This window comes from Thalassophryne amazonica, chromosome 2, assembly GCF_902500255.1.
Source record: "Thalassophryne amazonica chromosome 2, fThaAma1.1, whole genome shotgun sequence".
In the NCBI taxonomy this organism is placed as follows: domain Eukaryota; kingdom Metazoa; phylum Chordata; class Actinopteri; order Batrachoidiformes; family Batrachoididae; genus Thalassophryne; species Thalassophryne amazonica.
This window is the reverse complement of record NC_047104.1, coordinates 91,168,011-91,182,415: the sequence shown is the minus strand read 5'-3', so window position 1 is coordinate 91,182,415 and position 14,405 is coordinate 91,168,011. Positions and strand designations below refer to the sequence as shown.

General features: G+C 38.6%; 1 protein-coding gene across 2 annotated transcripts in view; it reads right to left on the bottom strand.

Annotated features, from left to right (window-relative positions):
- Nucleotides 1-545: 545 nt before the first annotated feature.
- dusp22a (dual specificity phosphatase 22a) overlaps nt 546-14,405 on the bottom strand; it is a 30,701-nt gene continuing 16,841 nt past the window's right edge. Inside the window, exons 5-8 of one of the 2 annotated variants that reach the window (XR_004565399.1) lie at nt 13,817-13,891; nt 13,440-13,611; nt 776-1,054; nt 546-730 (exon numbers count right to left, since the gene is read on the bottom strand). Coding sequence is in view for 1 of the 2 variants with exons in the window: in XM_034189082.1 (XP_034044973.1) it covers nt 860-1,054; nt 13,440-13,611; nt 13,817-13,891 (442 nt within the window). In the remaining variant the exon portion in view is untranslated. Of the gene's footprint in view, nt 1,055-13,439; nt 13,612-13,816; nt 13,892-14,405 lie in introns of both variants that reach the window. The other variant, XM_034189082.1, reaches the window with a different exon arrangement.

Below are 14,405 nucleotides of genomic sequence, written 5' to 3'. Positions count from 1 at the left end.
AGCGAGGTCTGATATTACCGTATGGACTGAGCAAGCGAGGTTAATAATTTGTTTATTATATGGCTGTTCGGAGCTGTGCTTTCATCTTGTATGTCCACTTCGGGCTCGTTTGAGGTTAATTCCTCCATTTCAAACTCATCAGTGTAGTGTAGTGCAATGTAATAAATACATATAGTTCACTACCAGTCCACACAATTTCCCCATTTAATTAAACAGGAAATCCACCCCCACCGCCCCTGGGGAGGGTGGTATGTGTGTTCCTCAAGCTTGGGTCCTCCACCAGAGAGTTTGAGGGTTCTGCGCAGTATCTCAGCTGTTCCTTGGACTGCAAACGTCTAGACAGAGAATTCTGATGTTGTGCCTGGAATCTGCTGGAGCCACTCTTCCATTTTGGGATTTACAACTCCTAGTGCGCCTATTACCACTGGGACCACTTTGGACTTTTACCTTACACATCTGCTCCAGTTGTGTGTGCGTGTATGCATAAATGTGTGTGATATTATAAAGTCTTAAGGTTTCCTGGCTTTTTCTATTACTCCAGCCTATTTTGCAATTCAATTTTGACAATGTCTTGTTCTGTATGTTTAACTGGCCCTTTGACAACTAAATCCACTGTATTTTGTAATGGGTGATCACTGTACTCTTTGGTTCCATTGTGCTACCAAATGAAGGATCTTATATATATGTATAACAATCTGCTTGAAAACCATGGAGCAAATCTTATGTTTTGGGAGATTTAAGGCCTTAAAAGTGAAGTGAATACAAGTTGCTATTGATATGGAATCTAGTACAGAATAACAGCTACTCCTGTCTCCTCACGGCACTGGACACAAAGTGGGCGTGACCAGTGGTCCACAGTTTAGCTGCTGCCTTCATTCTCATCAGGATCACATGGCAAACTGCAGATGCCTACATCCTCCCTGATCCAGCGGTGGTCTGCTCCTCTTCTGTGGCTCTGCTGCTGCTGCTCTGTATACTGGCACAGGAGGGCACCCACTTGTTCCTGGTCATTAAATGGACTAGGCCGGAAACTGGCTCGTAGCCATGCTCTGTACTGGAGATGAGGGGAAAGAAAAACAAAAATCTGATATTGTGTTGAAAGGCAAATATGGAAGTGTATGCTACGACTAGTTCTCAACCCAGTCATCAAATACGACCCCCACCTACAGTGGCGGGCACAGCTAACCAAAAAGTTAGCTTCAATATTCAGCTAATCAGCTAACTGAAGAGTTATCTTATACACTCAACAAAAATATAAACGCAACACTTTTGGTTTTGCTCCCATTTTGTATGAGATGAACTCAAAGATCTAAAACTTTTTCCACATACACAATATCACCATTTCCCTCAAATATTGTTCAGAAACCAGTCTAAATCTGTGATAGTGAGCACTTCTCCTTTGTTGAGATAATCCATCCCACCTCACAGGTGTGCCATATATCAAGATGCTGATTAGACACCATGATTAGTGCACAGGTGTGCCTTAGACTGCCCACAATAAACAAAATGATCTTATGGGATTATGGGTAAAATGAGCTTCCGTTAACACTGATTGGTTGACATTCATTCTATGTAAAAACCAACACGTTAATGTGAGGTGTGTATTGGTGTTTACAAAGGAAAAAACATAACAGGAGGTACAGGCAGACAAACGGTATGACTAACATACAGCATGACTAACAGACATCATCCCAAACACTTAACAGAAGATATATTATACAACACAGATCCGAGGGGTATGGGAGGGTTTATTGTAAACTGAAGTTCTTTACCAGCTTTATTGTCTTTATACTTTTTTTGTTTGGTATATTATTTAAAGTTTTAAGGTAGGTGTTGTTTTTAATTATCCATAGTCTAAGAAGGAGCTTAGATTGACTAAATGTAGCTTTGTGTATGTGATATTTGCCAAGTAGTATATACAGGTTTACTAGATATTGTATATTTTTATATTCAAAGGAGGTTATTACATTATGATTGGCTATTTTAATTCTATGATTAGTTTTATTATGAATATGTAACTCCAAATTAAGCCAAATATCTCTTGTGAACTTACACTCATAAAATAGATGTATTATTGACTCTTCTTCTATACCACAGAAACATTTGGGATCTACATCTGTAAATTTGGATATAAACAAGTTTGTCGGATAAATACAATGTAAAATTTTCCAGTGTAGTTCTCTAATTTCATTATAAATACAATATTGAAAGGGGTGTAGCCATATATGTTTCCAGTTTAAATCACTGTATTGAGAGCTCCAATAAGATTTACAGTTGGGTATATTCCTATTAGAATTTTGAATTGTATTCCTAATATATTTATTACTGCACTTTTGGCTATTAAATGGAATCCCATCAATCATCATTGAGCCTATGGTATACGGAGTTTCCTTTTTCACATGTGCCTTCATCAATTCTTTCAGTCCACTAGGAATACTTTTCACAACAGTTAAATTCTTTAGAAGTGATTTGAAATTGGTGAATTCTTAAAAACATTTCATACATAAATATTTTACCTTGAATGTCAAATATATCTTGAAGAAACATGATTTTTCGCTCTATCCATTTAGGCATAAAAAGTGTTTGATTCCGTGCAGTAATGTTCTCATTATTCCAAATAATACGTGTGTGGTGAAAAATTGTGCTTGTAGCAGAGTTTCCATGCTAAAAGGGCTTGTTGATAGAAAGCACACAATTTCCATGCTAAAAGGGCTTGTTGATAGAAAGCACACAATTTCAGCGGCAGTTTAGTGACACTGAAGTTACATTGCAGTAGAAATGGAAGACCTCCAACCTTTTCAAAAATGTTGTTGGGAATAAAATACCACAAAGAGTCAGGGTTTCCAATGCATTTTTTGATCCATCTGATCTTAACGTATTATTTAGAACCTGAAAGTCTAAAAGCTCCAGTCCCCCTGACTCCTTGTGGTTAGTCAGTATAGTTCGTTTCACTCCATGCTGTTTATTCTTCCAAACAAAATTTGTGATTAACTTATTGATTTAAATCACAAACAGCTTGCTTCAGAAATTGAGCAGGATAGACAAACCTAGATATTCCTTCTGCTTTTGTTAAGAGTGATCTTTCCCAAATAGAGATATCTCTTTGAGTCCACATATTAAAAATGTTTTTAGCTTTCTTCAGTTTAGGAGAGAAGTTAAGGTGCTGGCGCATGCTACCGTCCTTACAGATGTGCTGCTTCCTTTACAGTTATATTATCAATTATTGTATCGTCACAGTCATACAAACATAGAATTTCACATTTGGACATATTTAGTTTCAAACCGGAAGCCTCTGAAAATTCTTTAATCTTAGATATCTTGTTTCGCTTCAAACCGAATAAATCTTTCGCCTTTCAAGTTCACTTTTGAACTTTCGACGCTCTGAGCTGTGACGTAGCTTTGCGCTGTCCAATAGGAACGATGCGTCAGGCCAAAACACAGAAGACTATTTCCATGGCAGAAGCCACTGATCTGTACAAAACAGAAACATGTCACAGCACTGCTCATAGAGCAGTTTTCTGAAGAAAAATCCTTGGAAATATTTTGTTGTTGTTTGTTACCTCAAAATTTCTGATTACTGTTTAAAAAAAGTTTAGAACACTTGTAATTAAAATAGCTAAATCAATAAATGGTTCTTTAGAAACCTTTCATCTATAAATTAAAACCACCTGTTATTTCAGATTAGATAATTTCTTGTTTAACATACGGAACCTTGGACATTTATTTTTAGACAAATAAAATAAAATGGAAATTTGTACATTTTTTATTGTCTGGTAGATTATTATTTGATTGTTCAAGCTACCTCAAGGAGAAGTGCACTGTTTAAGTGACAAATAATAAAATAACGTGATTAAAATGAAATTATTATATATTTAGCATTTGTTCATTGTTCATTCAGTTTTTTAAAGTATCGGATCGGGACTCGGTATCGGCAGCCAAAATCAGATGGCTCAGAATCGGATCGGGGCCAAAAAACCTGATCAGGACATCCCTAGTCTCAACTGCATTTCTCATGTCGTGAACGTACTGAGATTACCCTATCATACCCACAATGCACCTGGACACAGCATGTCCACACTAAAACCTTAAAAATTAGCGCATAACTTTAAAACTAAAACATATATCTGATATTTTCACTTTATAAAACTGACATGACGTTAATTTAAATAACTTGTCTGAAATTAGTTTGGTTAAAATTGGAACCATAAGTTATAAATGTATGCCTCTGGATGACTTGGGTGATCTTGCCCTCATATCAGTATGGGGTTAAAAGAAATTAGTTTTTTGTGACCAGTTCTTCTTTGCCTGCAGAGGATAGAGTGGTTTCTTCTAGAAGAAGCTCTCCTCTGTTTGCAGAGGGTAGAACTACACATCTGCTACATAACATTTAACAGGTAGGTGGTCAACTGATTTAAAATTTTATAAGTGTTTGTAGCTGTTTAGCTTTGTTTACCACAGTAACGGTCTAAAAATTATCGGGCAAAAATTTATCGGAAGATAATTCATTTCCGATAATGAAACCATTATCTTCGATTATTATCGGTTGTCAGATTATCGGAACTGTGCCCACCACTGTCTGCTACGCATGATGGCTGGAGGTCAGTAATCATTGGGACCTTCAAATCAGCAATGTTTTTGTACCATTCCCCAGATTTATGCCTTGAGATAATCTTGTCTCAGAGGTCTACAGACACTTCCTTCGACTTGTGCTCTGTGTGGTTTGTGCTCTGACATGCTAACTATAATTTACTAACTATAATTTTACTACTAGTCTACATACTAAAATACCTATACTACAATCTTCTCCTGTATTAATATTTAGGTTTTAAAACCTACTCTTGTATATTATATAATACCATATTTTTTGTATATGTTGCTTATTACCCTTATTATTTAATTATCAGTTGTACATATGATGTCTTATCTTTCTTATGGCCTATTATTTATTATTATTATTATATATATTTATCCTTTTTTCTTGAGCCGCTTGGGTGGGTAGGGAGAGTTCCCAAGGGATAAAAAAAAGCTTTTCAACCTACCATCCCTGGTTCTCAAGACCAGGCACCTAAGTGGCTCTACTCTACTCTTTTCTAATCTTCTATTTTACTCTTCCTTTTTAGATATTTATATATATCTTAGTATACCAGCATAGTTCCACCTTAGAACTGGAATATATAAGATATACCTACTGAATTTTCATGCACTGTCAACTGTGGGACCTTATATGTTGACAGGTGTGTGCCTTTCCAAATCATTGTCAATCAACTCACTTTACCTCAGGTGTACTCCAGTTAATCTGTAGAAACATCTCAAGGATGATCAGTGGAAACAGAATGCACCTGAGCTCAATTCTGGGCTTCATAGCAAAGGCTATGAATACTAATGTACATGTGATTTCATAGTTTTTTTTATTTTTAATAAATTTGCAAAAATCTAAAAAAAAAAACCAAACAAACAAAAAACTTTTTTCATGTCATTATGGGATATTCTTTGGGGAATTTTGATGAAAAAAAACTGAATTTCATCCATTTTGGAATAATGTCAAACTGTGGATAAAGTGAAAGTGAAAAATGAATAAATAAAAAAATAAAACCCCAAACACTGTCATTTTTCAAAAGCAGTAAATCACAGTATTAGAAGTCACAGTTTATCTTGGTATTAGATACACCGTCATTTACGAACTAAAAAGCTGCCGCTTTTTTCCACACACTTTGAACCCTGCGGCTAAAACAACCGAAAGACGTCCATTAATGCATTGATTGGCAGAATAAAATACACATAGTAAATATAAATTCTTCCCCGTTAGTTTCAGTGGGATTCATCTGAATAAATAATCCACATAAAGCGTCTTTTTAAAAACCAAAACAGTGTCGAAACGTGAAGAAAAGTCCCTCCCTCTGTACACACAGCTGTGCCGTGAGAGCTCGTCTCCCCCACCGAGTCTTGGTGATTAAATTACAGCCACAAAGAAATAAAATAAAGTTAAAATTAGTCTGTTTTGTTTTTGTGTCGAGTGGACAAGTCACTGTAACATCCAAAGTGAACCTGAACTACACTACCCACAATGCTCCCTGCGTCGATCGGCCAATCACGTTTTGCACTTAATGATAATGTCATCAGCAAGCGACAGGCAGCCAGTCTGATAAAAACACAACAAAAGGACTAAAATGTTTGATTTTAGGGTTTACAAACATTTTTGACCATTAAACTTTACCAGCAAAAAATGTTATCAGACAAAAGCTTTGTGTAGATGTACACTGGAAATACAAAAATATGACCCTGGAGCCTTCTTTTCTGTTAAAATTTAGTTTCTCAAATGATGTGCAGGAATTAAATCCTTGTTATTTTGTGAAATCCCTAAATTATTACGAAATACAATGAAGTGAAAGTAAATCTAGAAGTAATGCTTTGTTTTCTAAAAAAAAAAAAAAAAAAAAAAAAAAAAAAAAAAATCATTCATTCAACCCTATCAACTTTTTTACACAACTATAAAAATGAATACACCCCAAAACACATAAATCTCAATCCCTGCTGTTCTGGTGTCACTGATTTAAAAGAAAATAATCTTCCCATTAGTACACTGTAAAAACAACATCATGTTAAATACATCAAAGGAGTGCGAATTTACACACAAATGGACTTCAGTTTTGCACTGTTGTTCCCTTTGTGTACAAGTGTGTTTCAAAAAATATTTCACAAAGCACAGATACTGCAGAGGAAATGACTACATTTAATTTACAACAGAGTACTAAATACTGAAGTACCGTCGTCAATTGAGCCTGGTTCTGCTGGAGGTTTCTTCCTGTTAAAAGGGAGTTTTTCCTTCCCACTGTAGCCAAGTGCTTGCTCACAGGGGGTCGTTTTGACCGTTGGGGTTTTACATAATTATTGTATGGCCTTGCCTTACAATATAAAGTGCCTTGGGGCAACTGTTTGTTGTGATTTGGCGCTATATAAAAAAATTGATTGATTGAATTGATTGAATTTACTCAGTTGTTTTAATTGTTATAGTTTTTATTGTTGCATTTTAATCTTGTTTGTGTGGATGCTGTTTTTTTTTGGGGGGGGGGGGGGTGTAATAAAGAAATTATATATATATAAATAATTCCCCCCCCCCCTTTCTTCCTTCTCTACATCTTTGTCCCATGTTAATGTGAGATTAAGCTGTTTCAGGGTTCAGCATGTTGCACAGGAAGGCTTTGAAATTCACCAGCAATTGGGGATAGAACCTATTAGTCTTTGTTGTCTTTATAGTGTAACAAATAAAAAAAATACTGGCGGGTGTCAGTGGTACCGCTCAGCCTCCATGGCAGTGAAATCCCTGGATGGCAAAATTCCTGTGGTGTTACCAAGAGGTTTTGGCCTATGACTTTGACCAAAAGGTCCAGGTCTTTATTTTCAAACTTGACAAAGCTCTTGACCTGATACAACTTTCCTGTAAGTTTCTTGACCCTAGGCCTCTCCACTCCAGAGCAATCGCACCAACAGGAAAATCCAAAAATTTAGCCTGTGACCTTGAACTCAAGGTCACCCATTTTGAAACTTGGACGAGGTTCCTTTAAATTTGGTGACCCTCGGACTCCCCATTCCAGAACAATCTCACCTCTGTTGACTCCTTCACCCTATTATAGGCTCAGAGGTAGGGGGCCCCTTCACACATAATACGAATAAGTACAACTCAGGGCGACTCACGGTGGAACAGCTCGTATGAGCGCACCATGAAAACATTGCACTGATGGGCAGGTGTGCATGATGCCGCTGCGATGGTTCATGCACGTGGCAATACAGTGCGAGCAGCTGCGCGATGTGTAGCCACATCGCGCAGCTGCCGTGAAGAAAAAATAAAATAAATAAAAATACATGCTGCGATGGTTTCGTGCATGCAGGAACACAGTGCGAGCAGCTGCACCACATCGTGCCAATGATGCGGAGAACAATAAAATAAAAACCAGCTGTATAATTAGGGACTCTCACCGGGTTTATATAAATAATACGTAAGAGGGGATGCAATACAGAACCCCACGGTTAAATAACCCTGGTTAAAAAAATATTCCACTCACGGGATTTGAACCTGTAAACTCTGATTAGCAGGCGGAAACTTTACCAATGCGCTACCATCGCTGGCCTGTAATCAGAGCAGAAAAATGCCTGAAATCAACAAGGACATGAAGGAGGTGCCCTGTACGCGGCTGCTGCAGCCCGGCGCAAAGGCGAAAAATGTTTTATATATTTCCATGTGAGGACAGCAGGCAGAGACACGCACCTCACGGAGGAATGTTATAAGTTCATGTCCTTCCAAACACGGAACATGTTCTCAAGCTGAGACGTCCAGGAGCAGAGTTCTTTACAGCCGCGGCTGTGGGCGGACACACCCCCCCCTTGTCCGTTCAACGCCCAGACCAACATGTCACTCTCTGTGTTATGTGGTCATTCATTTTCATTATTTGTTATGTAACTGCGTATGTCGGTATGTAATTTTTTAATATAACTGTCCTGGTGGTGGTTTCTGTGTTTGTAATGTGTGCACTGAGCTGTCATCCAGCTGTCCGTGTGCTGCGATCGGCTGACAGGCTCCTCCCTGTGCTGTGTGCGATCAGACCTTAATGTCCGGCCCCCATGTGATCAAATCTGTGCACACATAAGCATTTTATGCAAGTATTCTACCCCCGGCACGCCAGATGTGTTGGGAGGAGCGGGGGGGGCACACACGACACATGCACCACGTGTGTGGCTTTTTTGCAACTCCACACTCATGGGGGCACTTAGACAATTTTCACATCCAGCTCGACAGTGATTGTCTGCTGACTGTTTTCGTGATGATAGTGTAAATGACCACACATTTTCTAACTGCCAAACAAGCGGCAGTGGTAGATATTCGTGTGTGTCAGCTGGAATTTGGCCGACACCTGCCGCGAGAGGGTTCGATGGGCTGACCACATTCATACTATGTGTAAAGGGGCCCTAATAAAAAACCTACAGGTTTTTCAGGGGTGGGGGACCTGAAAAGCTGCGTCCTTTAATACTCTACTTTCCCTTCATCTAAATAAAAGCATTTTTTAAATTAACCTGTAAAATTTTGAATGCGTTTATTTACTAATCTACTAATGAAGACTAAATTCAAAAAACACATTTATACAGAAACAGAGTGCCTGAAACTAGTACAGCAATGTATTCACATTTGCTTACTTTTTTAATGCATTTTAAATTTCCTTAATTACTAACACATGAAACTGCATTTACTGCAGCAATAATCTTGAAATAATTAAATTTAATTTCTTCAGATTAGTAACAGGCAGTGTGGTGGCCAAGGGGTCCGTGCACTTGTTTCCAGAGCAGAAGGTTCCCAGTTAAAGCCCACTGTCCATTTTCCATGTAATGTGGAGTTATGTCAGGAAGAGCATCTGGCACAAGACATGGCCTGGTAACCCCAAGTGAAAAAATGGAGAAGCCGAAAGAACTTACAACAAATGTATACAATTACAGTACAAATGCTTTTTTTTTTTTTTTTTTTTTTTTAATAAATGGTCAAATAAAGGCACAGCTTCTCTTTTAAGAAAACATTTTGGAGCATGTCATTGTAACAAACTGCACTGCTAAGTGTCTGAAGATGATCCTACTGATTAATTATTCCCTCTTTTCTAAAATAAAGATACAGAAAACATGCAGCCTGTATACTGCAGTACATTTCACTCAACTGCAGGTTAAATTATCATATGTCCACATTCATACCTTACAAAAAGAAACAGCTGTTTATAGTATTCTGAATGATGTGATCCTATGAGCACAGAATAATACATTACTTTTTCCTCTGTAGTTTTAAATGACATTTGTAACTCAAAACAGTTACTGTGAGAATTCGTAACTTTCTATCTGTGGCAGATGTGGGAAAATGACAAATACAAAAGACCTGTTTCCTCTAAAATCCTCGAAATCAGTGAAAGAGCTATAAACAATTAGATTTTTTTCCCTCAGTCATGTTATGTTGCAAGATGCTGACAGTAATGACAAACACGTGATGAGCAGCAGTGCCTAGCTAATGCAATTCCAGCAAACCCCCTGCAGTTCCCCTTCTCTACTTAGTCCCAGGGTCAGTGTGATTGCAGTAGAATCATGTTTCAGATACGTCAGTGAAAGGCTGCGAGTGCTTACCTATGGCGTGCTGGTGTGTAACACTTCCTGCCAAAAGAAATACTGTAGTTGTGGGAAATACGGTTCGTAGCAAAACTGAAAAGGGATTGGTTTTTTTTTTTTTTACATTCTCTATATGTCTGATGACATAAGGCTATTAAAAAACATTTTTGATAATGATATAAGCAAAAATAAATAAATAAAATAAAAATAAATAAAACAGCTTTACAGCTTACTTGAATGTCACCAAACCAAATTAATAATACCTTTCACCTACAAACAGTGTAAGAATCTATGTCTCACAATGATTTGTCTTGGGTGGTTTGCTTGTATATAAACTCAAATAGAAAAACAAACTACATGTTAAATTCAGTCATGGTAAATGGACTGCATTTTTATAGTGCCATCATGGTCTAAGAGCTTTACAGTGATGTCTGACATTGTGCTGCAATGCAAGGTGCTGAACTGCACACAGGGAGCAACTTTTGGATTAAGGAGCGAGGTCAAAGGCCTTGGTGATTTTCTGATCACTCATGGATTTGAACCAAGGATCCTCTGGTCACAAGCCCACTGCTGTACCCGCTTGACATCACCTCCCTTCTCAGTATTTAATGATTCAATCAAGATTGTTTGTTCAGACTTAATGCGTTATTAACAGCCATTGTTCAGTGTTGTTAGCTAATATCTGTAGTTTCTCCAAAAAATATTAGTCCTATCAATGTTCCATTTTGGTGGCATTTATCTTTGACCCAAAATACACTTAACAAAAATAGAAATGTAACACTTTTGTTTTTGCTCCCATTTTTCATGAGCTGAACTCAAAGATCTCAAACATTTTCTATATACACAAAAGACCTGTTTCTCTCAAATATTGTTCACAAATCTATCTCAATCTGTGTTACTGAGCACTTCTCCTTTGCTGAAATAATCTATCTCACCTCACCTCACAGGCATGCCTTAGGTTGACCACAGTAAAAAGGCCACTCTGAAATGTGCAGTTTTGCTTTATTGGGGAAGGAGGGGGTCATAAAACCAGTAAGTATCTGGTGTGACCACCATTTGTCTCTCGCAGTGCAACACATCTCCTTCACATAGAGTTGATCAGTTTGTTGATTGTGGCCTGTGGAAAGTTGGTCCACTCCTCTTCAATGGCTGTGCAAAGTTGTTGGATATTGGCAGGAACTGGAACACACTGTTGTATATGCTGATCCAGAGCATCCCAAACATATCCAGTGACAACGCTGGCGATGCAAGAACTGGGATGTTTTCACCTTCCAGGAATTGTGTACAGATCCTTGCAACATGGGGCCGTGCATTATCATGTTGCAACATGAGGTGATGGTCGTGGATGAATGGCACAACAATGGGCCTCAGGATCTCGTCAGGGTATCTCTGTGCATTCAAAATACCATCAATAAAATGCACCTGTGTTTGTTGTAAATAACATAGGCCTGCCCAAACCATAACCCCACAGCCACCATAGGCTACTTGATCCACAACACTGACATCTGCAAACCGCTCACCCACATGACACCACACATGCTGTCTGCCATCTGCCCTGAACAGTGAAAACCAGATTTATCTGTGAAGCGAACACCTCTCCAATGTGCCAGATGCCAATGTGAATGTGAGCCTTTGACCACTCAAGTCGGTTATGACAGCAAACTGCAGTCAGGTTGAGACTCCAATGAGGACGACAAGCATGCTAATGAGCTTCTCTGAGATGGTTTCTGACAGATTGTGCAGAAATTCTTTGGTTCTGAAAACCGATTGTTGCAGCAGCTGCCCGGGTGGCTGGTCTCAAATTAGCTTGGAGGTGAATATGTAAGATGTGGAGGTCCTGGGCTGGTGTGGTTACACGCGGTTTGCGGTTCTGAGTCCAGCTGGATGTACTGACAAATTTTCTGAAACGCCTTTGGAGACAGCTTATGGTGGAAATGAACATACAATTCACGGGCAACAGCTCTGGTGGACATTCCTGCAGTGTGTCTGCCAATTGCACACTCCTTCAAAACTTGCAACATCTGTGGCATTGTGCAGTGTGATAAAAGTCAACATTCCAGAGTGGCTTTTTATTGTGGTCAGCCTAAGGCACACCTGTGCGATAATCAAGAGGCGTAATCAGCATCTTGATATGCCACACCTGTGAGGTGGGATGGATTACCTCGGCAAAGGAGAAGTGCTCACTAACACAGCTTAAGACAGATTTGTGAACAATATTTGAGAGAAATAGGTCTTTTGTGTATATAGAAAATGTTTTAGATCTTTGAGTTCAGCTCATGAAAAATGGGAGCAAAACAAGCTACATATTTATAATTTGTTCAGTGTACATAAGCATACCAAACAGCAAATGTCAGCTCTCACCAGTTTGTCTGTGACTTAAGTTATATATGCACGCACAGCTTTTTGTCTTTTCTGCATTCTGCCGCAAGTACGTGCTTTTATATTTACACACATACAAACAGAAAGGGTGGCAGAAGACAGACTCACGACGCTTCTCATTCATGGTAATGACAACACGAGACTTAACTAAACTGACTAAACCAATTGAACTACAAAAACACTATAAATAAATAACACTAACAGCACTGTTAAACCTAATATGAATCACAATAATATTTAAAACCACAAAAGGGGAGGTGATTGTCTAGTGGTTAAGGCGTTGGTCTTGAGACCAGAAGATCCTCGGTTCAAATCCCAGTTTGACTGGCAAATCACTATGGGTCCTTGGGCAAATCACTATGGGTCCTTGGGCAAGGTCTTTAATCCCCTATTGCTCCTGGTGTGTAGTTCACCCCACATTCACCCCTCACATCATTATTTGTAAAACGCTTTGAGCGTCTGATGCAGATGGAAAAGCGCTATATAAATGCCATCCATTTAACCCCGAATTCCCATGGTGCATTGCATCACGACGTCTATTGTTCACTGTTGTTGGCTGACATTTAATTTCTCCAAAAATATTAATCCTATCAACTTTCCATTTTCACAGCATTCATTCTTGATCCTAAATACATAAGCATACCAAATGGCAAATGCCAGCTCTCCCCAGTTTCTCTGTGATCAAAGCCATACACATGCACGTACACGTACACGCACACAGAGGCCACTAGGCTATTATAATATAGATAATAGTGTAAGGCATAGTTCTCATTTCTTCACCTCAGGTAGGTCTGCAAGATGCTACTGTGTGTATATATTTTAAATTTGAATACTAGACTGTCTCTCAGTTGCTATTCAATATTCAAGGACTTTGCTCAGATTGGGACATTGCACCATTACGAACCAAAAATGTTTAATTCATTGTATACCTCTGAGACTTGCATCCTCTGGTACTCCTGTAGTTGCTGCTGAAAGCCATAATTTGGTCCAACAAAGGACCGAACAGCCTTGATGGCAGAAAGACACTCTTCCCAGTTGTAGTGGGTAACAGTCATCAGGTAGGCCACTACCATGGTTGTGCTGCGGGAAACACCTGCAAGGCTACAGGAACACAAAGTTTACAGACTGCTCATTTTCCAACAGCAACAGGATTCTGAAAAATAAGGAAGTGGGTTCTAAAAGGTTCTCAAACTGCATTACCAAATGTTTCAGTTCTTTGAGAAAAAGAAAGGCAGCACACATTGTAAAAGCAAGGTGCCTTCTTTTGCAGCAGATTACTGCTTTTCCATATACTGTAAAAACCTACCAGTGAACCAGACAAGATCCACCATTTAGTCGACATTCATGGATGAAGCTGATGCATTCTTTAAAATGTTGTAACCTAGAAAAACACAAAACAAACTCTTACTATGCTCCTATTCAACAGCAACTACATATTTCTATGGTGTGATGCACAAAATATAGTTTATGTTTTAATTAATAATCTGTTTAGTCGGGACCCTATTTTTACTATTAAAAAGGTACAATGGCATGAATTCCTATTATTGGATTTCCTGTAACACCTTATAGGATATGAGAAAGAGCAGTTTGAACTGAAACCCCTGTAGTGGGGCCCTAGACTAACATTAACGTCAAACAGTTGTGCAGACAAACGTCCAAATGAGTTCTGACTGAGTGACACTGATTTGACTTGAAACCACAGATAACTTCCAGAGCGTGCCAGTTAAGCAACAGATTTCTGGTAGCCATAAGAACCAGACATGCTAAGGAATCATGACTTCTCATTCAACTACATCTTGTCATGTGAGGAGGAGGTTACAGCTGCTCAAACAGAGGCTCTGTGGTAGACCAAAGAACAGACAGTAGGGATAGACGAGGGAAGTAGTGGTTATCAT